Source organism: Myxocyprinus asiaticus, chromosome 33 (genome assembly GCF_019703515.2).
Source record: "Myxocyprinus asiaticus isolate MX2 ecotype Aquarium Trade chromosome 33, UBuf_Myxa_2, whole genome shotgun sequence".
Taxonomy (NCBI): domain Eukaryota; kingdom Metazoa; phylum Chordata; class Actinopteri; order Cypriniformes; family Catostomidae; genus Myxocyprinus; species Myxocyprinus asiaticus.
Genome location: NC_059376.1, coordinates 25,158,885 through 25,186,642, shown reverse-complemented (window position 1 = coordinate 25,186,642; position 27,758 = coordinate 25,158,885). Strand labels below are relative to the sequence as shown.

The 27,758-nt window shown below is 37.1% G+C and overlaps 1 protein-coding gene across 10 annotated transcripts in view; it reads right to left on the bottom strand.

Moving 5' to 3' along the window:
* LOC127424404 (kazrin-A) overlaps positions 1-24,614 on the bottom strand; it is a 47,617-nt gene extending 23,003 nt beyond the window's left edge. For 5 of the 10 annotated variants that reach the window (XM_051669580.1, XM_051669584.1, XM_051669585.1 and 2 more), the window contains exons 1-2: positions 24,129-24,613; positions 10,058-10,141 (exon numbers count right to left, since the gene is read on the bottom strand). In XM_051669580.1, coding sequence (XP_051525540.1) covers positions 10,058-10,141; positions 24,129-24,318 — 274 coding nt within the window. In that variant the 5' untranslated portion in view covers positions 24,319-24,613. Of the gene's footprint in view, positions 1-10,057; positions 10,142-13,423; positions 13,506-24,128 lie in introns of those variants that run through there. The other 5 variants (XR_007894467.1, XM_051669581.1, XM_051669582.1 and 2 more) reach the window with 2 other exon arrangements.
* Between the last annotated feature and the right edge of the window lie 3,144 nt (positions 24,615-27,758).

Sequence of the window (27,758 nt, the reverse complement as noted above, 5' to 3'; positions counted from 1 at the left end):
GTTTTCTAAGTGTAAATTAGGTTGCTTGAGCATTCAGTGTCAGATCAAGTTTTGAAAAGTAACCGTGTACCCTTACGAACAAAATTTATTGCAAGCAACATTTAAATCGCAAATATTAGATATATTTTTCTTCGTATTATACCTCCTTAGTTCTGGCTCGTGGATGTGTTTTTAAAATGTCAATTTGTATTATTAGTTGACTGCCACATAATATATGATAGGCATACGGTGTATTATTCTTTGTGAAATGGTGTTTTCTTAATGGCATGAATTGCACTGAAGGCCTAGACTTAAAATGCATGGGCCACCACTGGTCCTGACTGTTTTAATATGTTAAGTAACTTTTACATGGTGAATTCCGTTTAGAACAGGCTTTTAATGGTTGTTCCATTGATCCTGCACTATTCATTCATTTGTTTTCAATAAATATGTCTGTTAAATATTCGCTAACGTTGATTCAGTGAATGCGTGTCATGTTCTATATTTAATGTACAATGATCATAATGCAAGTTGAGCACGTCGCAGATAAATGCCCCTTTTCAGTGGAATATTGCTTCGGATTTGGAATAGATTAAGTATATTAAATGTGTTGCATATAATTTTTTTTTTTTACTGTTTTCTGAAGGTTGGTTTCTTTTTAGACTTGTCAACTAGTCGACTTCAAAATTTCCGTTTAAACGTCAGTGAAATTAGTCGTTCAGCACATCCCTAATGTGTATGACTTTCTCTTTTCTGCAGAGCACAAATTATCTCAGCTTTGTTGTTCCTCACAATGTAAGTAAAAGGTGGCCAGGACTGAAGGTCCAAATATCACATAAAGTCATCATAAAAGTAATCCATAAGTCTCCAGTGGTTTAATCAATGTCTTCTGAAGCGATCCAATTGGTTATGGATGAGAACAAAACAAATATATAACTCCTTTTTCACTGTACATCTTGCCATTGCAGTCTCTAGACATGATCATGATTTCAAGCTCAATTACACTTCCAAGTGCTTGACACATGTGCAAAGTGCTAGATGGCAATATAGGAAGATCGCCAAGGAGACTGCTGTCAAGATTTATAGTGAAAATGGAAATAAAATTATGGTCTGTTCTCACCCAAAACTGATTGGATCACTTCAGAAGACATTTATTAAACCACTTGAGTCTTATGGACTCCTTTTATGCAGCTTTTATTATGGACCTACAGAGTTCTGGCCACCATTCACTTGCATTGTGAGGGCCTACAGAACTGTTATATTCTTCTAAAAATTTTCATATGTGTTCTGCAGAAGAAAGAAAGTCATACACATATTGGATGGCATGAGGGTAAGTAAATGATTAGAGAATTTTTATTTTTGTATGAACTATCCCTTTAAAAAATCTTGAGTGTCTTGCCCTTTGAGGACATTGCAGAAAAGGGCAAAGATCTGAACCCTCCACATTCCGAAGGCTACGATTAATTCTGTTAGTGCAGTCAACCACAAAATGATTCTGAGAGACTTGGGGAGAAGGCTTAAAGAAGGACTGATCATTGACTTTACAATAAAATACAGCAGAACTCTAACAGCAGATAAATATACAGGGATATATTCATCAATGTTACACAAGTCATGTCATTTTTATTCATATAGCGCCTTTCAAAGCAGCTTAACAGAAAATGAAATTAATATCTATAATGTCTTAGAGTCATCATTGTGTAGTTTGATAAAATATGATTGTGAATTGTGTTTAAAAATAAGTAATTAAATAATAATTGTATTTAGTACCCCAGTGAGCAAGCCGAAAGCGACTGTGGCAAAACTCCATAAGATGTTGGTTAATGGAGAAAAATACACTTGGGAGAAACCAGGTTCACTGTGGGGGCCACAACTTGACTCCAATGGTCAATTATTGAAGAAATTAGATAAAACGCACAACAAAATATTATCCACGGGTAGTTGACAAATAACATGTCCTTAAAAATCTTTCAAGCATCAAGGTTCAGGTTAAACTTCAAGGGAAAGTATATTGTTTAGGTGCTGTAAATAGTTATGATTTTTTAAAGCTTTTCACTTTTTTTTTTTAATCACAAACTTGTCTCACAGAATCACATTATTAAAATTACATTTTTGCAAAATGATTATAGATGGCTCTTTATACGTATCATGGCACTTTCATGGTGACAAAATACTCTTGAGGCACTACGACAATGACTTTTATTTCCATTCACACAAATCATAGGAAAAACGGCAGATTATCATTCATAAACACTTATGCACTTAGGCACTTTCGCCCAGTTCCTCACACAATGCTTTCATGCATGACTTAAAAGGCAATACATTTTAAGTGTTTGCATTACATGACCAACTACATTTACAAGTTTGTTTAAGTGTGATCAAATTGCACGGTAGCTTAATTGACTCATTAGGAACTAAACTGAACATGCCTTAAGTGACCCACAGTGGACACCTCGGAACTGCCATGATACATGTAGTGAGCCTATTCATATAATTTTGAAAAAAAAATGGCCAGTCACGTAAAGGGGGGGGGGGGGGGGCATTTCATCTGAAAGAGAAATATCCCCACAAGTTAGCTAAACATGACAAAAAAAAGAGTCATTTAAAAATTATTCATAATTATCATAATTATTATTTTTTTTATCCTAAAAATTAAAAAAGTGTTCTTTAAGGGGTAGGGGTGTTAATATGTATTAAAGTTAGCTTTAAATAAAATTAAAAAAACAAAAAAACAATAGAAGTCTACGGTATGTCCTCATTTAGATAGCTAGGCATCTGTGTGTGTGTACGCCTGCATGTGCAGGAGTGTGCGCATTACTGTGTCTGTCTGAATGTAAACACGCCTGATGATCTAACGGTCCATTCGGTCTTCTCATTGCATTTAGAAAAAAAAAAAACAGTAAAAACCACCTGAATCACTCCAACCGATACATCCACTCAACACACACACACACATACAGGACATACACAAACACTCCAGGTGAAACAAGTCATGCAGCTCTGCAGAAATTTTCAATTCTGTTTCTCTCCAGAAACACTCATGATCATTTGTCTACTCACCCCCATTCACCTCTCATCCCTCGCTCTTGTCTTCAGTGTTGTCACCACAGCAACTCAGTCAAATGGTCAGAAAAAAACTTCAACTATCATCTCTTGCACTGAATCCAACAGGAATAAAAATTCAAAATCTCAAACTCCCTCTTCACCTGCCAGGAGCGACTCCCACAGGTTTGCAGATATTAACTCTCCTCACCCCTCCCTCTTATTCTCTGCTTAAATAGGAGGAGTTTCAACTGACACCACTGTTCAAAACACACAGTGGTAAATGAAAGGAAGGATCTAAGGTCAAGCTGCAGAATTTTAATCAGGTAATGACTCTCTTTTCAAACACATCCATACACACACATTGCACTCTCGCTTACCAGATTCCGGTAAGAGGAAACCATCCACACATGCATTCAAACACAATCAACAACCAAACACACAGAATAAGCTACAGGATCCCCCTCGTACTGGTATCTCTTTCAATTTACTTTATATTATCTCAGTTTGTGCACATATAGCTGTGGATATAAGTGCACATATATTGTGTCTATTGTAATATTATTGTTAATGGGAATTATTCATGAAATACTAGCAGAACAAATTTGTGTAAATTGCAAGGAAACCTGAATGGATCCATTAGTGATTTACACCAGGGCTTGATATTAATGCTTGTCCGGGACAAGTGGATTTATGAAGGGGCAAGTGAAAGAGAATTTTACTTGCCCGACCGGACAAGCAGATTAATTAAATCGTCAAAAACAAAAAATTAATCAGCTATATTTGCGATAGCCTAGGCCTGTGTCACTTATTAGAAAGTTCATATTCTTATTCTGCTGTTGAAAGTAATCAAGAGCATGTAATTTTATAAACAGCTGCGCCCTGTTTGACTGACAGGCAGCGTATGTGTGTGTGCTGAACATGCGCGCGTGTGTGTGAAAATGCTCACTCTAATGCACACCTGAACGGTGTATACATTTCAAAATTCTTGGTGAGGTATTCATGTAAACACAGAGAGTGATGTCTAAAGTGAACGTAAACAGTGGAGAAAAAAGCGGATTTGTATTAAAATGTCGGACTTGTAAGTATAAATGTAAGCTAATAGACCTGCTGTTGTCTAGTGTGACATTATAATAATCAAACAACCATAGCAAGAAAACGAGAAAACACTCACTGCTCTTGACTGTGTAACTTTAGTAGCTTTAAAAAGTATTAATGTTTTATAATCATACAGTAAAGACCAGTAGAAGTTTCATGTTGCATTTCATTCTGAATGTTTGCTTGAATACTTGAAACTGCTGTTCTATTATTTTTAATGTATTTCTATTCATTGCTGTTTTTTATTGTTATTTTATTACTGACTGTTTACTAGTCTTGAATAATTATTCAAGAACTTGAAACCATTCTTCCATAATTAACAAATTAGTTAGTGTTATTATTTGTTGTAGTTTTAAATCTGGTATTGAGAATCGTCAAATTTCACTACCAACTACTGAAATTTTGGTATTGTGATAAGGTATAGCCTAAATTGTACATGGTAGATCTTGCTGCAATAACATGATGAAAAAGTAGATCTCATTCCATAGAACTATGAGCATCCCTGCTGTTAATGGTGGCAATGGAGGCTTTCCTTTATTTGACTACCATACGTGACATAAAACAATTATCATATGACAATAGTCTCCTCCCCTACCCAGTGAAGTTTACATTTCTGTCGCAGAGAATTGAGTTGATTGAATAGGTACACTATTAGGTTGGGCATCGGTCGTAATTTTACAAAAATATACAACATAAACTTTGACATGTTACTTGAGCATGTAACTTAAATGTCCTTTTTTCTCTCCGGATAAGTAACTTTTTTACTCAGACAAGTGAATGACCAATTTACTTGTTCGGAGCACAAGCACATGACAATGCTTAATGTCAAGCCCTGTACGCACAAATTTGTTCTGCTCGTATTTGTGAGCTGCCTATACTTAGAAAGCAGTTTAGGTAGGCAGTTCACCAAGTTTTGAAATGCATTTTTATTTGAGGGCTTAAAACATAACCTGCACAAAGAGGATTTTATCACAGGTTCATACACAAACCAAAACTGATGTACACACATACAAAACCTATGCGCCTGTTTGCAGCGGTGTTGCTTTTCATCACCAGTCTAAATTTTACAGATCCCTCTGGATGGTTTGTCAACACACACACACATTACACCTGTGAACACAGTTTTTTTAGCGGACTGAAGCAGGTTCTCTTGCAGTATTTCCCTATATTTTGCTCCATCCATTCTTCCTTCAATTCTAACAAGATGCCCAGTCCCTGCTGATGAGAAGCATCCCCACAGCATGATGCTGCCACAACCATACTTCACTGTAGGGATGGTGTGTCTTGAGGCATAGGAAGTGTTAGGTTTGCGCCACACATAGAGGTTTTTGGCCAAATCTCAAAGCGCCATCTTGGTCTCATCTGACCACAAAACCTTCTCCCACGTCGCAGCTGGGTCACTCACATGCTTTCTGGCAAACTCCAGATGTGCTTTCAGGGCAGTGGTGGCTCAGCGGTTAAGGCTCTGGGTTACTTGATCAGAAGGTCAGGTGTTCAGGGTTCAAGTCCCAGCACCGCCAAGATGCCACTGTTGGGCCCTTGAGCAAGGCCCTTGACCCTATCTGCTCCAGGGGTGCCGTATCATGGCTGACCCTGCACTCTGACCACAGCTTAGCTGGGATATGTGAAAAAAAAGAATTTCACTGTATATGTGCAAATGTATAATGTGTGATAAATAAATACAATTATTATTATTATGTTATGCAGTGCTCTTGATATGGTTGACTGGTGCACCATTACTCCACTCCCAGCCACTGAACTCTGTAGCTCCTTCAAAGTGATTGTTGGCCTCTCTGTGGCTTCTCTCACAAGTCTCCTTTTTGTTAGAGCACCGAGTTTTGAGGGACGGCCTTTTCTTGGCAGTGCCTGGGTGATGTGGTGCAGCTTCCACTTCCTGATTATTGATCCAACTGAGCTCACTGGGATATCCAAACATTTGGATATTATTTTGTACCCTTTCCCTAATCTATGCATTTTTATTACTTTATTTCTAACTTCTGTGGAATGCTCTTTGGTCTTAATTTTCCCTTCAGATTCACAGCCTGACCAATGATCCTTCAACAATGGGTTTTTTTATCCAGAAAATGTGATTGCAACTTTAATGATTCACTGGTGGATGCAATGGTAAAGTAATTGTGTCCTCTGCAATTTCTTTCATCTGTGTAATCTGGCAGCTTCAACAGCACAGGGGTTGAATACTTATGCAAGCAAGATATTTCAGTTTTTGTTTTGAAATATTTCCCAACATAAAACCAATCTCACCTAACAATAATTGATTTTGAGTTCCAATGTTTTAAAATAAAATATCAAACAGAATGAAATTTCATTGCACCATTTGTAATTCAGTAATATGAGATAATTGGTCAGGGGTCTGAATACTTTTTCAAGGCACTGTATATACACACACACACACACACACACACACACACACACACACTCTACCGGTCAAAAGCTTTGAAACACTTATTCTTTATTATAATTTTTTTCACATTTTAGAATAATAGTATAGTCATCAAAACTATGGAATAACATAAATGGAATTATGGGAATTATGTTGTGACTAAACAAAATTCAAAATAAATCAAAACTGTGTTATATTTTAGCATCTTCAAAGTAGTCACCATTTGCCTAGAATCTGCAGACATTTTCTCAACCAACTTCTTGAGGTATCACCCTGGGATGCTTTTTAAACAGTATTGAAGGAGTTCCCATCTATGTTGGGCACTTATTGGCTGCTTTTCTTTATTATTTGGTCCAAGTCATCAATTTCAAAAATGTTTTTTTTAATTTTATTTTTTTATTAAATTTTAGTTTTATAATGAAATAAATTAATATGGTGGCACAATTATATTTTTGTCTACAAAACTAATTTCAAACATTTAAGCATACGCCAGATCAAAAGATTTTTAAGATCATGAGAAACATTTAAGTGTTTCAAAACTTTTGACCAGTAGTGTATAAATATATATATATATATATACACAATGTATCTTTCCCAATTCAAATTGATTCTAATTCACAAGCTCTCGATTGGATTTGATGAACTAAATGAACAAAACCATGTATTAAATCAATAAAAAAACATAATATATTAAATATAATGTTTTGTTAAATGTTTACTGTTTAATTGCATAATTTGTAATATTTACAAGTATCTTTGGTTGCAAATGTGAGTGATTTTCTCTCATTGTAGTGGAGGGTTGCGCATTGAGTAAAAGATTGATCTTGGGATTTACAAATCGATACTGAGAGCGTTCAACTGAAGATCACAATGCAATGGAAAATCGATATTTTTACCCACCCCTTATTTAATGTTTTTTTTTTTTTAAATCCCAGTTTTTTTTCATGGTGACCGGATGGCCCAGACACAGAGACTACAAGAGTGCATACTGAATGAAACATGCAGTTTATTGTGCTACACCAATCCCACTGACGGCTGATTCATGGAGAAAGTGACCGATTCAAACTGCTCACCTGAGCTCCTGAGTACAAACCAGAGTCCTTTCGGGTGATTCGTTTAAAAGACCCAGTTCACGGTAATTTGTTCACGAATCGGACATCATGGGTTGCACTGTGTTTATTGTTGCACGCAGCGAGCTCATCTCAACAGAATAGGGTGTCTCGTGGTGCTTTTCACACAAAGATGTATTAAACTCACAAAATTATATCTGAGCAAAACCGCATATGAAAGTACACAACCCGACTGTTGCCAATGACAACTACATTTTAAATGATTGTCGCAATTTCAACCAATTTAGTCGCAGTCTGGAGCCCTGAACTGATTGACAGCCCTATTAATACATTATTCCTGTATGTGTAATTTCTGTGTAAATACATTTTTAGACAGAAAAGGACATCTGACTAACATTTAAAGCAATGTGGAGGGGTGATATATAGGTGAGGGTAAATTAGATATTGCTGATTTCACAATAAAAGGCAGACACTCAAGAAACTGGCAGGTCATACAAATAATGGCAAATGTGAACAATAATGAAGAAATTACAAGAAAATCTCACAAAACTTGGGCAAATCCAGTGACTAGTTCTTCCTCAAAGCACTTATTGTAGCAAACTGTTACCTAAATATGACTTTGATTCCCAGTGAATTCAGGGGCAAGGTTACGATTTTCAAGGCCCCAAGCAACCGTCCAACTAGGGGCTTCTCTTTCCCCATACAATGGCGCTGGATGTAACATAGCTCCAAAAATTATACTGTTATACACTGTATATTAATTTGTAATTTTATTACTAATTGTCATATATATATACACACACACACACACACACACAGTTTGTTTCATGTTGATAATTATTTGTGCCATTTGCTCAGAAGTAAATGTTATTTTAAATCCTAATTTTAAATTTATCCTAACAGCCAAGTGCATTCAAAATGTTTAACGATATAAACATTTACTTAAGGATAATGAATGCAGAGGGCCTGGGTAGCTCAGCGAGCATTGACGCTGACTACCACCCCTGGAGTCGCAAGTTCGAATCCAGGGCATGCTGAGTGACTCCAGCCAGGTCTCCTAAGCAACCAAATTGGCCAGGTTGCAAGGGAGGGTAAAGTTACATGGGGTAAGCTCCTCGTGGTCGCTATAATGTGTGGTTCTCGCTCTCGGTGGGGCGCGTGGTGAGTTGTGCGTGGATGCCGCAGAGAACAGCGTGAAGCCTCAACACGCGCTACGTCTCCGCAGTAATGCGTACAACAAGCCACGTGATAAGATGCGAGGACTGATGTCACTACGCCACCATGAGGTGCGTTGGGAATTGGGCATTCCAAATTGGGGAGAAAAGAGGAGAAAAAACAAAACAAAATAAAAAAAAGATAATGAATGCATGTTTTCCACAGTTTTTCCACAAATTGAACGCAAGGAAGAATGGTATGTAATTTATACTAAAATAAATATAATTTACATGTACCAATACAGTAGTAAAAAAGCAATATTTACAAAATATACTATCAATTTAGTTTTTTGTGAATAGGGTGTGCAAAAACAACAACTTCACTTACTGTATTTAGGAACCAAGTTGTTAGTGCTATTTTAATAACCTAACATTTATGTATGTTTATTTATTAATTTATTGTTGTCCAGTTCAGTTTATTATTATAACACTGAATTATTACTATTATTATTATTATTTTGATAATTTGTTTTATACAACAGTAATATATTTCTGTTGTGCTTCAACTGAAGCTTATACAGTATTTTGACAGCTGAAAATGTACTGCAGTGTCAGTGTATATTGTTCATCATGTTCCTCATTACAAAATCTGTTGAAACGCTGACACCACTTCTATTTCTGTGATACTGTGTCGCGTTTTTAGATTTTAAGCGGCTTCAAATGTTTGGAATTGCATGCATGGGTGCACCTGTAGCACTTTGTCTTTACAATGCACATGAACCGCTCTGAGACAGCTGAAAACAGTGTATCCGCGTTTGAGCACAGAACAACGCGTCACCCCTTGAGCATTTTGCACAGCTTTCCGACCGGGGCCACCCTGATGTCCGGGGCCCTACGCAATTGGTGGTTGTGGTTTATGTGAATGGACTCACATATAAAAACATGTGCACCTTCCAGAATTTACATGAATCATGTAAACCCATCAATGCTTATTTTTTTAAGAAAGCTCTTGCCCTTTTTTTGAGCAAGACTTGCACCAGACGGTCTGTGAATAATCAACGGGGGTGCTGTTTGAGGCTGAGAACAGAGTGTGTGTTGTTTTATTGTTTTATCTCCCAGCTTAGGAAAATTCCCCCCTCTCCATCTCTCAGGCGAAGCCTCATAGATCACTCTGAGTTTCAATCTGACGTGCACACACTCATTTTCATTCCACTAGTCAGTGGTGTGTTTTATGTGTGCGAGAGTGCGCTTGAGCCTGCCCGTGTCTATCCAGGCTTCTTTACATGCTTTTTTGGTGTGTGCAATATTCTTACCTTTATCTAATGAAGTATCCTGGATAACAATGTCACCTTTTTGACTAAGCTCAGTCAAAGCTTTCTGCCTTTGCACTGGTGCATCTGAAAGAGAAAAACACATACACGTCATTATATTAGTGAACAATAACAACACAAACAAATGTCTATAGCTCAAATCATGACCTCTGGTATAAGCAGCAGTGAATTGTAACTCAGATCCGGCTGAAATATCATACCACTTTCTGCAGAATGAGCTGGAAGCATTTAACACACAGCACAGAGGCTCAGCCACTGGATGCTTGTTATAACGCCTTCAGGATAGATTTCAATGCTTAGAAAATCTCTCTAACTAATTAAAATCTGCATAATCTTTAAGAACAATTTAACAGATTTGTTCTGTAGGGGGAAATACACTTTCTGTCACTCACCAGTTGCTCTCCAAGCAGTGTTATTACAATGAGTCTATCTAAAATAGATTTTTTTTTTTTTTTTTTTTTTTTTTTTTTTAGCTTTTGGCACAGTCAAAAAACCTTTTCAATCTACATTAATTAAACATGAAAATGCCACCAGATAATGATAACACTAGACAGCCCTAAGAAATTTAACAGTGTAAAAAAGATTTGAATAATATCTGTAAATCTATTAAATTAAACAAAACTAAAACAAAAATGTATTATACTGAAAAACTAAAACAAGAAAACACTGACAAAACTAACAGTCATGGGTGAAAACTAATGGGAAAAAAATCTAAATTAAAAGGTCAAGTTTAAAATAAATATCAAAACAATCAAAGCATCTCTAAGAGATGTAAGAAGTTTTCAGTTTTGTTCTCTATTCACGTCACTCATAATTTTATTTTTAGCAGTGACTGACTGCCAAGTGTCAAAGAGCAAAATCCTTCTGATGAGTAGGATAAGATACTACAGCTGTCAGTGACTCAAAACACTCACAAATACACACATGTACACACAGATGCACTTGAAGAATATTGATTTCATGATCATGTGTGACATAAAATCACTAAAGTGCTAAGTGCCAAGACATTTAGTTTCCTCTTTTCTCGTTCCTTCTTCTGCCCTTCCCCATCCTTTCGCTGGAACAGTAGAAACGATTGTTGAGCAATATAAACATTGTTCATCTATATTCTATCTAGCATCTACAAAGTAATTACCTAAAACACAAACAGAGAGTGAGGTGACACAGGTGTCAGACGGTGAGGTGACACAGGTGTCTGAGAGGATATGTCTCAAATAAGATGCACTCATTTAAACTGAAACAGATCTATCACCCTGTCTTTCTCTTTGTCTCATTCTTGCTCTCTCTCTCTCTCTCTCTCTCTCTCACACACACACACACACACACACACACACACACACACACACACACACACACACACACACACACACACACACACACACTTTTAGTTTAACAGATTGGTGATAAATGGATGCATGAAAAGTGTAGTTTCCCATGCAGACAGACAGAAGCAAGATAAAAGATATTGAGGGGGAGGGACATGTCAAACCAAGAAAAAGAAAATGCAGCAGTGGTGGAAAATGTCTTTGCCAAAACTTCAGGGAGTCTGTCAAACACAACAAAATTTAAATAGAGAATACGACTTCCTTTGAAGATTTTTCTAGCATTCTTGTTGTAGAAAAGGCATCATATTAAGCACATAAATTCAGATTACTGGTAACTCAAGAGCATCCCGTCGCCACGGGAACCAATTAGTTTGACTGTAGTGAGGTTTTTCCATTAACAGTTTGCCCACCATGACACACATAATGGTTTAGCCCTCACCAGAACATCATTGTGGCTTTAAAGACAGGCAACGGTGCCCAAACTTGCCTCTTTTAGTGAGAGGGGCATCAAACTGCCCTAAATTTATGTAGAAAAAGGCTCTTGTACCAGAGGGTTTAAAAGCTGAAATTTACGTGAATTCTTCAGTAAAAATAATTTTGTTATTTCTGTATCTACTTGAACAGAACAACAACACAGATGAACATTGAAAGTTGAGAGGCACTTGAACAAAATAACTTTAGCCTGGGACAAATGAATGCAGTAATGCAGTAACTGCAATAAGTAAGGGAAAACAAATTCATTTCTAACCATATGTGTGATGGTTAAATCAGAGTGCACTGCTCAAGAGACTCTCGAAACTTTGAGTTTTAATGCAAAATAATAAGAAAAGATTGGCAATGCCATAAGCAACCAATTAATCCCACTGAAGGAGATGTTCAAGGAACACAAACAAGGTAATAACAGTTATAGAGAGATCTGTTAAAAGCTGTCATGTGGCCTTGTACATTCCCTGAATGACAAACGATCAATGTTGCTCTCACAGTGTCTTCAGACCTTGAACATGCTGCTGAAATATTCTGCTATGCTTTGAATTTGAATGCTTTGCTGATTTTGAAGTGCAGAAAGACCACCAGTCATTTTAATGAAGCCTTTATCTTTATCCTATTTTTTACCCTACTCCCAGCTTTTAATGTCACAATCATGCCAGCCCAGGTATTCTCCTTGATCAGAAAGTATGTATGTGCAGAGCGTTATCCGTTTTGAATCCTAAACAAATTAATGACCAGATGGTACAGCAATGATAAATGCCCTTCTGATTACCAGCCTGAATATTGGAAAATACAAGTCAAAACTGGCTTTAATTAAAGCCTAATTGTTTAATCACTTCTCAGTCACTGCAGAGTATAAAGTCTGTTATCCAAAGCACATATAAAACCCTTTCCAAAAATGTCCTCTTTGCCTATAGACTAACCTTTTACACCTCACTGGTAAGGAGGGCTTATTTCAGAGTGGCTTATCATCTCTGGGTGCTGTAAATAGCAAAATACACACGCTCTCCCTCTCTCCTTGGCTGGTAACCCCATCCAGTCATTTTGATGCCAAACGGTAAACAGATATAAGCTCGCTCTCGCCATCTGTGTTTAACATTATGGTGACTACTGGCAAGCACACACAAACTTAAATCCTAAACACAAAAAATGTTTAAAAGGATCCATCCATTTGATGGTATTCTTGAGAAATCTAGAATCTCTAAATTTCACAGAGAAAATCCATATTCAATGCACAGACTCACAAAACCAAACTAAGCCTAACTTCCTATGCTACATATATTAATATGCAACAAACATTCTCAACTGTATACTCTGTGATAATAGTGTAACTGATAAGTGTTGAATATCCAATCACAGACTGCTGTTTGATTCTGGAGCCACAATGGTTAAATATGGCAGAAAATGCAGCATGTTCAAATTTGGCTGATCAGATCATATGACGAAAAGGAAAGCTTGCATACTCAGCGGGTCAGAAACTGTGACAGCATGCATGACAACAAATCTATTATCTTTGACAAAATTAGCTACTCACTTTTTCATTTTTATCACCCAACAGAATTAAAAAAAGCGAGTGAGTGTCAGTGGAAAAAACTATCCTGTCAGCTCCTCTAGATCTTCCACACTAACAGAGCTGGTGGCACTCCCTGAAGTGTGTGTGTGTGTGTGTGTGTGTGTGGCACATGAGTGAAGTGAGTTCATTGAGAATTTTTAAGCTATGCAGTGCAAAGGTTGTACAGACTGCCCCTTCACAACCATTTATTATGATCTGAACACAGTCACTCACACATTAACACATGCTCACTCATCCAGACTGAGACCACAGGCAGAGATCAGACAGATGTGGCTGAGAGAAGTGGTCGACCGATTTATCGCAGAGGCCGATAAATCGGCCAATATTCTTAATTTTTTTGAATTATCGGCATCGGCCGATACATTTTCCCATTTGGCTGATTTGTTTCTAAAGGCCGTGCAGAGAATCACCCGCTTGCACGTGAAGGAGCCGTCTGAGATATATAAACAACCAATCACAGTTCATATTGTTGTTACATGCCATTATGTTACTACAATAACAGATACAGTCTCATTTAAACGGCCCGCACATCAGAGCCTCGACAGACTCTTAATGTTTAAGTGCTCCTCAACAGTTCCCTGTAAGTTTTAATGTCTTGTCTAATGATAAAAAGGCAAATATCAACAAAACCTCTATAATATACTGTCTGCAAATATGAGGGAAATCTCATTTGAAAAGATGTAATTCTCGAACCTCAAAACTTAAGTGAATCCAGTGGAGTGCTCACAAATCTTCCTCTAAGCAGGTATTCTATCAGACTAGATAAAAAGGCAAATATCAATAAAACTTCTGTCATATACCGTCTGCAAACACACGGATATCTTGCTAAACAGATGTAATTTACGGACCTCATGAAAATCCAGCGTTTCCATCCTGTCGAGCACTTATATAATATCTTCCTCTGAACTGAAGCATCTATCAGTCTATATCAGAAAACTCAGTTCCTCTGATTTATGAATGTTCCATGATGGTCAGTCTGTGACAATCCAAGCAAGTGATCTGGGGCATGTAAACAATTTTCTGCTTGCTGGACCTGCACGAGCGCTTGAGAGCAACATCGTAGTAAAAATGCTTAATGTGCGCTATGAGTAAATGTCATATTCACTGTGCGTTGAATGTACAAATGATTTGATTCAGTCTTTTGTGAGAAAATGTGATTGCTAATGTGCACATTATTTCCTTCTTCCTAATATATTAGCAATTTCTTTGTGCAAATAAATTTATAAAATTGGATGACTGAACAGAAATCAGAAGAATCTGCAATCTGCCACTTAAAATATAATCTTTTTTTAAAGATTCTTATTTACAAAGTAAAATTTTTTTGTAAATATAGTGCTAAATCAGAGTTTATTACCTTTTTTTATGTATGTTATTTACTATATTAAATTTTGTGATATTATATCAGCCTATCGGCCACACTGCTCTCTGGATATTGGTATCGGCCATTAAAAAAAACATATTGGTCGAACACTAGTTGAGTGTATTTGTGAAAAAGAAAGAGAGAAAGAGACTGGGAAAGAGTATACTGAGGTTTGAGAGAGAAAGGAAAGAAATAAAAAGAGGTCAAGAAAGAGAGAAATGTGGTACTAAACACACTGACAAAAGTACTCAAAAGCTGTACTTTACTTCATCTCAGTAGAATAAGGGTGCTTACACACTAAGGAAAGCTCTGACAGACCATTTGACAGATCGAAATGTTTAAGATCTGTTTTGAGTGTGTGAAAAGAGCCAGGTCAATTAGATTTAGATTAGATTAAATACAACTGGACCCATCGGTCTGAAATTCTTGTTGGTCAAAAGATGCCTACGTCAGAGTGCATTGCAGTGAAAGTTGAAATTTTCTCAACTTTTGGTTGCATGAAGCAGTGACACTTTCTATGTTCTTGCAATACAACGTCACCATTGAAATCAAAGGATTCGCAGCGTTCTCAAACACACTGTAAACTCTAATGTGTAAGCGCCCTAATTCTGAATCTTAAACATCGCCACACAGAGAAATCTGTAAGAGTAGGTCAACCCTCTACGGACACGTTGAGGGGGCATCATCATATATATATATATATATATATAATCAATATATAACCCCCTTCTCGGTTTTCTTCATATCTTTTTAGTTTTCAGTTGCATTACACTTACATCTTGTCAGAATCTGGCGAGTAAAAAAAAAATTTACTAGCTGATGGAGATTAATTCTCCAACGTGTCCGTAGAGGGTTGACCTACTTGTTGAATATATACATATATATTAGGGATGCACCGATCTGATACCTGGATCGGTATCGGCTCCGATACTGACGTTTTTAAACAGATCGGGTATCAGTCCGATGAGCCTGATCCAAATCTGATACTGTTTGTTGGTCATATTCATTACTGTTAAGATCAAAAATTGACATAAAAGAACCATTAAAACACAAGTAGTTCATATGACTCGTGCGTTTTATTCAAAGCCACTTGAAGACGTGCAATAGCTCTGTGAATCACAAAAGACTGTGTTTTATAAGTAAATATATAAAATGCACGCGCAGCTCCAGCACGTTATTGAATGGCGTTGCTCTGTTTACACACACACACACACACACACACACACACACACGCCTATTTTTAGCTTTCACAGCAATGCACAATATTTGAGCACTACTCACGAACAACATCTCAGATGCAGATGCTCAATAGTTTGGTTCACTTATAATATATATTTAGAATGGCACCAGAGGTGCATTTTTACCAGAATTTGAATAAGAAACGAATTAAACTACTGTGAACTTTCCTATAAACAGACACATACAGGAATTCCTGGAGAGTTCAGAATGTCAAAATAAAAGCATGAGGGTTTATAAGTTAAAGGCGTCACGGAGGCAGAGATATATGCAGGGCAGGGTTTATTGAACAGATGATTGAAACAGTGATGTAAACATTGTGAGTAAATCCAGTTGAGCAGAGTAGCAAACTGCATGTGAGTAATATACAAACAGGATATAGACATGATGAACAGATAACTCACAACAGTCTTATGATACTTGCAGGCAATAATGAAGACACAGGTACGTCTGACATAGTCAAATGGTGTAAAATCTCAGAGATACTATCGATGAGAAACAGACAAAGAGTGTGTGTGAAAGCGGAATATATATGCAGTCCTTGATTAGCCACTAATGATATGCAGGTGCGTGTAATCAGAATACAGGGGAGAGTGAGCACTGTGACTGCAGTGAGGAAGAAAGAGAGAGAGAGACATCTGTGAAAAGGTGCACGATTGAGATATATTACTATTATCATTTGTTTACAAATTATAATAATATTTAAGTTGAATGGGTTCCAAAAAAATAAATTAATAAATTTTTAATAAGCTATACATTTATATTGAAATAATGTGTAGTTAGAGGTTTGTGTTTCTTTACATATTAAAGAGTACTCCCAATTAGTTCCACACAATAATGTAAAGATATTCTAAACTGATTATGCAAAAAAACAACAACACTGGTATCGGAAAAGAAAAAGTGGTATCGGTGCATCCCTAAAAATATATATATATATATATATATATATATATATATATATATATATATATATATACACACAGTTGAAGTTAGAAGTTTACATACACTTAGGTTGAAGTCATTAAAACTCATTTTTTAACCACTCCACAGATTTAATATTAGCAAAATATTTGGCAAGTCATTTAGGACATCTACTGTGTGCAGTACTTTTTCCAACAATTGTTTACAGACAGATTGTTTCACTGTTAATTGACTTGATCACAATTCCAGTGGGTCAGAATTTTACATACACTATGTTAACTGTGCTTTTAAGCAGCTTGGAAAATTCCAGAAAATGATGTCAAGCCATAAGACAATTAGCTTCTGATAGGAGGTGTACTGAACTGGAGGTGTATCTGTGGATGTATTTTAAGGCCTATCTTCAAACTCAGTGCCTCTTTGCTTGACATCATGGGAAAATCAAAAGAAATCAGCCAAGACCTCAGAAAAACAAATTCTGGACCTCCACAAATCTGGTTCATCACTGGGAGCAACAGCCATCATACTGCTCAGTAAGGAGACACATTCTGTCTCCTAGAGATGAGCGTAGTTTGGTGCAAAAAGTGCAGATCAATCCCAGAACAACAGCAAAGGACCTTGTGAAGATGCTGGACAAAACAGGTAGACGATTTACATTGAGTTTACATTGACATGTATAACAAGCGGTAAATTGGTACTGTCTTTTTAAGAGATAAGCTCCGTCAGCAAGACTATGGTTGAGTGAGTACAGAGCACATTAAAGAGAAAGAAATGCATGGCCGTTTTTCCCTCATCCGTGCAACGTATGATTAGAAATAATGTTTATTTTTATCTTTTTGATCACCATCTGACTATATATAACAGAAAGGATATTAAAAGAGACATGAAATTCAAATGGGGTGCCTGGGTCTCGTCTTTGTTTACAAAATACACTGAACGAAGCAAAAGGAAACTTTTACTTGTATATTGTGTATTGACTAGTTTGTAGAAATATTTATTGAACACATTCTCAAATCAAATCTACAAGCTTCTTTTTACCTTTTTCCAACAGGCATGTAACTGGCCTGTATGCTTGCTTTAAAACTGAGAATTTTGAGAATGAACAATCCGTGGAACAGTTTAACCAAAATCACAGTTGACGTCACTAAATACAATGTCAGTGACATTCCGAGTCTCAACGAAAGTGATGAAGACAGCGCGAGCACGATCATGACAGATCCGGACCCACTGCAGCCAAATAAGGTCAATTTCCTTCAGGGCGCACTCACGAGACACAACACGCGTAAAAGACGATATTCAGCTTTCTAATCGCCGCCTTCTTATTCAGTAAAATGACTGCGGTGCTCAAGTTCTTCTTCGCTACTACACAACTCAAGCTCTGAGGAATAAAACCTGAATTTTTACTCACCATTGGCTAATAAAATTCATATTTTAGTCACATAATGTGAAATTTGGTCACGTATGCGTGTGATTTACTCGCTATGTAGAAGGCTATAGGTTGAAATTTCTTCTGCTAAGCTTGGCCTGTGCTTACCAAAATTAACCACTGCCCCCAGTGACTGCAGCAGAAAGTGTTTTTGACTGTGTGGGCATGTGTGGGTGTAGTTCCGCATGTAGTGTCCACTAAGTGGTGCCAAAAGCGAGTTTTTACTTGTAAATAATGTAATACAGTGAAGAAGAATGCATATTTTATTAACTCTACCCTCAAACACATACCCCAACCCTAATCATAACCGTCAGTGGAGTAAAAAAATGTATCTTAGTGAAGTGAAAGCGAAGCTCCAAATCGCACTCATCATTGATTATGCAAGCGCGATTACTTCCTGGTTTCTGGTGGCTGCTGATGCAACACACTATCAGTTACACCACAGGAATAGGTAAACACATTTGAATTGACCCAAATATGTCTGAGGGGAGATGCCGCTGGTCAGTAACTCTGCAAAATGGGGTCGATGTCAGGGTACTGAAACATTCAGTAGCAATATGTTGGCTTCCGGTGTGGTCATTTTGACATTGCACCTGTAGCAAAGAATAATGAGTAGTTCTTTAAACGGCCAACTTTAGTCAAGTTTACAACTGAATATTTGAAGACAGAAAATGTGCACTATACATTGGCAAGGCCGTAAGTAGAGTTTGGAATTTATACTAAGTGGAATGGCCACTTAAGTTTATCGGCCATTCAAAAGAATCAGCTTTATTTAAAAGAATACAGCACATGTCAGTATTAATAGGGAAGTAAAAAAGTTAGTCGGCATCATCTGAAAGATATGAGGGAGCCAGAATCATGGGTCAGGTAAAACAGTCAGTCAGCACAATCGGGACGTAAAGCAAATCAAGACGAATAAAATAAAGTGAGAGAATAATACAGGATAAGAACTTAAGAGGTAGCATGGATTAGTTGAGAGCACATCATGCTCATATGATGTCTGATGAATATTACATTTAAACTAATAAAGGAACAGTCTCTAACTTGATGATAGTGATTTAGCCTGATGTTTAATGCTGTTTTAGTGCCATTAAAAGCCTTACATCTTAAATTATGGTGATCTCTTTGATCAGAGTGTGGAAATGGTTTTATAAGTGAACAGAGCTGTGTGTGGCTACACTTGACTGCTTCAGTCCAGCTGCTTGATCTGGATAAATGTCAAAAATTTCATCTTCTACCTTGCATTTAAATGAGGCAGTTTACACTTCTCAGGGATCAGGATCAGGACAGCTTACAGCACCATCTTGGTTTGCTACTGCTAACACACACATAACACCTGTCTTTTTAATGCACTCCCGCTGTGAAATAAACAGCTAGATACATTGTACATTTTAATAATAGATAAACACCAGCACATGAACAAACACACTTATGAACATATAACTAAGTTTATACAAGGCAACATAATCGAAATCTAAAAAGTTAATGACCCCCTTAATAGCTCATTAATGTCACTGGGATAAACTAAAAGCATTGATCAACTGGAGTATGTGTGTGAGAGTATGTGGAGAGAGGGAGAAAAGCTTTTAGCTGCATTATCAGTCCTCTCCTTTATGATGTCATAATGAGAGAAGATTGCCTAGCAATGCACTCTGCTTCCTAGATACAGACAGATTGGGAATTCGAACTTGAACAGCCCCAATGACATAATCTAAGCTTAACACAAACTCACCTGTATAGAGCAAATTGTCTGTTTGTATCCTGCCTCAAAACACTGGAACGAAAACAATAATTACTCGAGCAATAGCTTATTTGGTAAAGATTTTAGTGGGGAAGGTCAGGTGTTTGTATGACTATATGCATCAAAACTAATGACCTCATGTTCATTGTTCTCAAATCTATATGCATAAATATACAGTAATTCTCATAAACAGAAATAACTGATCTCTTGTACGTGCATGGCAGCCAACAGCTTACAATTACCTAGCCAAGCCACAGAGGCAATTTAGAAACATCAACATCATATTTGCCTGCAAGCAAATGTCGGTTAAGGTAGATTACACATAGTGGGAAAAACCTTCTATAAACTCACTATAAACATAAATCATCTTTTTAAACATTTAATCGTCTTTCATCAAAATACTGTAAAATACTTCCACATAATTCTGTCTCATTTAGAATTTTTCTTGTCACCTAGCAAGCCCTAATTAATACAGAGACATGCCATTAGTGGGCAATGATACTATGAGCAGACAAAACTGCATGTTTGCATTTATTTGTATGCATTTAGTGTCTCATTCATTAGCAGCATGTCTTGGTAACGCCATCTGCACTGCTGCTCTCTCTTCTAAGAGATAAATTAGCACTGTTCACATCTACACTGACAGAGAGTGTTTATGTGTCTGTGAGTTTCCATCTTGATTAGTTTTTACTTTGTGAATCCACACTTGCTGCATTTTGACATGTTGCTAAATTACACAAGTGTTAACAAAGCCCCTGATTAGCTGATAGAACAGCTTGGTCAGTCTGAAAAATTACAATAAAAAGACAATATGAAAGGGGAGATTGCATTCAGTGACATGGCAACTCAAGCCCAAGGCAGCGCAATGAGAGGTGAAGTGGGTGTGGGATGTTAAACACAAGATCACAATCTGCTGAGCTCTGTGAGTGCTAAATGAAATGAGAGAGAGCGCTGCGGGCATGAGCATCACAGTGACTGTCAGAATTCATCTGAGCTCTGTAGTCATGAGGCAAATTTCTACTGTGAAATGATGAAGAATAGAAAGATTAGTGCCTTCTGTTCACACATTTTGTTGAATAATTGCTTTATGTATGGTTAAGTGTGTGTGTCTAAGTTAAACGTGAATTGTGTAATGTTTTCAATGTAAAAATACCTTCCCCTATCCAAGTACAATTTGCAAAAATTACCAAGCCATTTGTGTGGCTTGGCTTACACCAGAAAGTGTAAAGACTGTGGCTTTGTGGTGCTTTCAACTTTGTTCTGTTTTTTTTATCCCGGTTCCCATTCTACTTAACAATTCCGATTCTTTAACGGTCCCACTGACCAAACAAAACGTGCTAACATATTTCATTGAAAAAACATTTTTTATATAAAGTTCCACACATTACAACAAAATTCGTAATGCGTAAGCCTATCTTCAACTACACATTGTCATATGAACAACCAGTCACTAACTGCACTGCCCGATTCACTAAAAAGAACAGGCTCATAAGAGTCATTTGTTCAGGAAACACACTACACTGGTCATGCTGTAGATGCTAAAGAACCGGCTCATTAGAGTCATTTACATTTAAATTTATTCATTTGGCAGACCCTTTTATCCAAAGTGACATACAAAAAGAGGAAGAATACAACATAAAAGATTCATCTTAGGGAGACAGTAGTACGACAGTAGTTTCACGGAGTAGATTTAGCAAAGATTCAGCACTGTCGCTGAATAGCGTGGAAGGAAATTCTGCTAGAGTATTTTAGTACGGTGTTCCATCCGCATCATTGGGAAAATGAACGTTCAAGAACCATTAATGGAACCGAAAGTCATGAAAATCATACGATTCCGGAATTATTTTTTTTTTAAATTAACATTTCAAAATATGAATGGTTCCCAACCCTAATCCCAAAACACCAACATTGGCTAAACATTCAGCAACAGTGGCAGGACTATCTGTTTGTCCAACCAATAAATGACAGATTATTATTCAGAAAACCTGTTTGAAATTGAAAACAGTCATTATCTATGCAATTGTGTCTGGTGACAGTAGTGGTGCAAAAGTTAGACACTTCACATTCAAACAACAGAGAGGGTTCTTCATCCATATATACACAAACAGACCAACCCATTCTGTATGTAATTATGTAAGAACAAAAGTGTAAATTAATGGGTGCATGTGTGTATGAATGTGTGGTGTAACAAAACTTCATTTTTACTTGAGGGCACATCCAATGCTTCAGCAGTTATCTGAAACTGAGCAATTATTAAAAACACATTCCTTATTCATCACCATTGTGCCCTTAAAGTCAGCATGAAATGAAAATTCACCCTATCTTTTTTTTAAATGCATGTTATTGATCTTATTGTGAACGATTCATCCATGCATGCATATGTTTTATTTATTTATTTATTGACCTCGTAATCTTTAATCAAAATGTAATATCTTGATCTTCTGGTGAAACCACAGACTTTTCTCTGGTGACGTATGCAGGACTTCTCCAATCATTTAGTCCGCTTAAACCCTGCCACTTTCTTATAAATACCACAACCTTGCATTGAGTTGAACGAATCATCAACTGCATGTTGGTGAAGATGGCAAGGTGTATTTTCATCTGTTCATCCTTCAAAACTATCGTTCCTTAACCCAAACTTCCTTGGTTATGTGTCAGCTGACATGAATTGACATTTTGAATGAGGCGAATTCACGAATGTGTTCGAGACATTTCACGCCTGAATTGCTGAGGTGATCACTAATGAATACGCTTCAGATGCCTCTGGAGTTTGTTTATATTTTTGAATGCCATTATCTTAAGATGCACAGCACGAGTAATTGTTTTATATTCAGTGTATTGTGATTCAAAACGTTAAAATATGGTTATCTTTTCCTCACTTGTCAGTTTGATCATAAATGTGTTGAGATCCCTGCTCAATTTCACCGGTAATCGGCTCTGACTCGAGCAGCACAGTGGTAGGGGTGTGTGTGTGTCCACCGAAAACTCGCATTCAGATCTGCCTCCATTCCACTGCAATGCCCATATTTTCACAATCAAATCAACAACCAATGGATTGGTGTATAGTAGGTTGCTCTGGATAAAAAGCTTTAAATGGTATGGCCCAAATTGGCCCAGGTTGTCCACTCCACCACGAGAGTGCAGGTGGATTATGCTTAAGGGAGGGGCAGTGCATCTGAAACATTGATTCCCTCTGAAAACCCAAGAGATTCAAAACCAAGCCTGAAAAACTGCATCCCAGGCTACACCAAACAGCTTTGAGACAATCAGAACACTGACCAAACAATCAATGCCTACAGCAGGAGAACAGGGCATATTCTTCTAGTGCAGTATACTTAGTCTGACAGTACTAATGGAAAATTAAATGAAAGGTCGTTTCCTGAAACATGACCTCTGTTCGGTTGCATTACTCTGTTCTCAGTAACAGTTTCTATTGTGGATTTCTGTTTAAACAAGGAAAAGTTCTAAAACATATGCTGATGAATAGAAACACAAAACACCCTCTTTCTCTCATAATGAAATAAACACTCAAACAGCATTCTGTTGTGAAACAGACACACTTTAACACAAAAACACACTTGGAAAAACTGTATTGAAACAGTTCTGAAATATGAAGGAAACCAGAGGACACAGAGGGTATGAGACAGAGAGAGTTTGACAGAAGAGACCCACACCAGGTCCATTCATACTCCCTTTCTCTCAATGAAAGACAGAGAGAGTGTCTGTCTCCTTCACTAAACATAATATGTCCAATTGTACTTTTGCTCTACCCTTGTATCATTCTCATCTAAACTGTATATGCTTTGGCAATACAAATGTACAAATATTTGTCATGCTAACGCACCTTAAAACCAAAACTGTGTGTGTGTGTGTGTGTGTGTGTGTGGAGAGAGAGAGAGAGAGAGAGAGAGAGCTTGTGTTATGTCCATTCACTCGAAGGTCACACAGGTAAATGTTGTGAGCGGTCACAGGTGCGGTTCTTTACCGTGGTTGTTTTGTTGTTGCTGCAGCTGCTGATGATGTTCCTGCGGTTCGCCCGGTTCTTCCAGCTCGCAAAGTTCCGCCAGTCTGTGACCGGTGGCTGTCAGCTCCGCGCGCTGGTTCGCAACCTCCTGACTCGCGCACTGGATCGCGCCATCGGTCCGCTGCGCGAGCTGATTATTCTCGTCCATCATTCTCCGGATCTTCGCCTGCGGGGAGAACCCACGGAACCCACGGAGTGTGTCATACTGGCAGCTGCATCATAAGGACACTAAAACCACATTCTGTCTATTTTCCTTTCTTTTATAAGCACAGAAACCCACCAGGCGAGTATGACTGTTTAGAGTCCCATACTGACTAAGGGTATGAGTGACCTCCAAAGTCTCTCTCTCTCTCTCTCGGTTTATTTTTCTCTCTGACAAAACAAACACGGCGTGCTTCACTGGTCCTTTCCGCCGCGCGTTCTCGTGGAGGGAATTCAGAGCATGCAGAGACTCTGAGCGGCTCTTTAAACGGACTATACCATCTGACGAAAATCACAGGAGGAAACCTATCAAAGGATCGTTCCATTTGCATCTCAAACTTATTATTTAAACACACACAGATATATATGTATATATATATAAATATATGTATATATATATATATATATATATATATATATATATATATATATATATATATATATATATTCTCTGTTGACCTCTCTCATCAACAAGGCGTTTCCATCTGCAGAATTGCCCCTCACCGGATGTTTTGTGTTTTTGGCACCATTCAGAGTAAATTCTAGAGACTGTTGTGCGTGAAAATCCCAGGAGATCAACAGTTACAGAAATACTCAAACCAGCCCATCTAGCACCAACAATCATGCCACGCTCCAAATCACTGAGATCACATTTTTTTTCCCCATTCTGATGGTTGATGTGAACATTAACTGAAGCTCCTGACCTGTATCTACATGATTTTATGCACTGCACTTCTGCCACATGACTGGCTGATTAGATAATAGCATGGATGATTGTTAGTGCCAGACGGACTGGTTTGAGTGATGATCTGGGGGTGTTTCAGCAAGGCTGGAATTGGGCAGATTCGTCTTTGTGAAGGACGCATGAATCAAGCCACATACAAGGTTATCCTGAAAGAAAACGTGCTTCTTTCTGCTCTGACAATGTTCCCCAACTCTGAGGATTGGTTTTTCTAGCAGGATAATGCTCGATGCCACACAGCCAGGTCAATCAAGGTGTGGATGGAGGACCACCGGATCAAGACCCTGTCATGGCCAGCCCAATCTCTAGACCAGAACCCCTTTGAAAACCTCTTGAATGTGATCAAGAGGAAGATGGGTGGCCACAAGCAGGGTTGGGGAGTAACAAAATACATGTAATGGGAATACGTATTTAAAATACAAAGTATAAGTAACTGTATTCCACTACAGTTACAATTTTAATTATTGGTAGTTAGAATACAGATACATTCAAAAAGTATTTAGATTACTGAACAGATTACTGTTTACTAATTATTTTATTGTCATTTGTTTCATTTAATATTTAGTCCTTTCAGATGGAATAATGTATACATATAAATGATACGATCCAAAGTGCATTTGAACAGCAGTGAGACACTTTCTTATGAAGTGTTACATTCATACGAGCAGACAGAGAAGTACGTTTGAAGTAATTTTGGAGCAGAAGAAATAGAAATAAACCTTGTGTAAATTGTCAGCTTTACGGTAAGCTAAAATGCTATTTCTAGCCATTTTACATGCACGTTACCAGGCACGATCATATTTTGTTATCAAGAAAATTCACGTTAGATCATAATTTCTTTTTTCTAGTAAGACCTTTGATACTAGAGCAAAAATCTTATTCTTGATAATAATTTTCATATTGTTTTAATGTAAAAATATCTAAAAATCCTTAAAACAAGAACAATTTGATTAATCTTGTTTTAGAAACAACACAGCATAAGATATTTTGGTTTTTCAGAGAATGTATTTTTAATATGTTTATTTTGTCTTACTGTACTGGCAGTATAGTCAAAACAAGTGAAAAAATCTACCAGTGCTGAAGAAGTAATCCAAAGTATTTAGAATTCGTTACTGACCTTGAGTAATCTAACGGAATACGTTACAAATTACATTTTACAGCTTGTATTCTGTAATCTGTAGTGGAATACATTTCAAAAGTAATCCTCCCAACCACAAGCCATCAAACCAAGCCAAGCTGCATGAATTTCCGCGCCAGGAGTGGCATAAAGTCACAACAGCAATGTGAAAGACTGGTATTCATTAAAAAAATGTATATGAACTTGTTTTCTTTGCATCATTCGAGGTTTGAAAACACTGCATCTTTTTTGTTACTTTGTCCAGATGCAATTTTCTGCAAATAAATGCTCTAAATGACAATATTTTTATTATTGTAAAGTAAATGTTGTTAGTACTTTATAGAATAAAACAGAAATGTTCATTTTACTCAAACACATACCTATAAATAGTAAATCCAAGAAACTGATAATTTTGCAGTGGTCTCTTAACTTTTTCCAGAGCGCTCTCTCTCTCTCTCTCTCTCTCTCTCTCTCTCTCTCTCTCTCTCTCTCTCTCTCTCTCTCTATATATATATATATATACTGTATAATAGACATATTTTAAAATTAATTGAACATATATTAATATTAATTTGAACACAAATTCAAACACATACCTATAAATAGTAAATCCAGAGAAACTGATAATTTTGCAATGGTCTCTTAATTTTTTCCAAAGCTGTATATATATATATATATATTTTTTGGTGGCCAAAAGTTTGGAATAATGCACAGATTTTGCTCTTATTGAAAGAAATTGGTACTTTTATTCAGTGGCATTCAACTGATCACAATATATAGTCAGGACATTAATAACGTGAAAAAGTACTATTACAATTTGAATACATTTTTCAGAACTTCTTAAACTACTTCAAAGAGTTCTCATCAAAAAATCCTCCACGTGCAGCAATGACATTTTTGCAGATCCTTGGCATTCTAGCTGTCAGTTTGTCCAGATACTCAGGTGACATTTCACCCTACACTTCCTGTAGCACTTGCCATAGATGTGGCTGTCTTGTCGGGCACTTCTCACACACCTTACAGTCTAGCTGATCCCACAAAAGCTCAATGGGGTTAAGATCCATAACACTCTCTTCCAATTATCTGTTGTCCAACGTCTGTGTTTCTTTGCCCACTCTAACCTTTTCTTTTTGTTTTTCTGTTTCAAAAGTTGCCTTTTCTTTGCTATTCTTCCCATAAGGCCTGCACCCCTGAGTCTTCTCTTTACTGTTGTACATGAAACTGGTGTTGAGCTGGTAGAATTCAATGAAGCTGTCAGCTGAGGACATGTGAGGCGTCTATTTCTCAAACTAGAGACTCTGTTGTACTTAGTTATATCTGGGCCTTCCACATCTCTTTCTGTCCTTGTTAGAGCCAGTTGTCCTTTGTCTCTGAAGACTGTAGTGTACACCTTTATTTATTTATTTATTTTGCCAATTTCAAGCATTATATAGCCTTCATTCCTCAGAACAATGATTGACTGATGAGTTTCTAGAGAAAGCTGTTTCTTTTTTGCCATTTTTGACCTAATATTGACCTTAAGACATGCCAG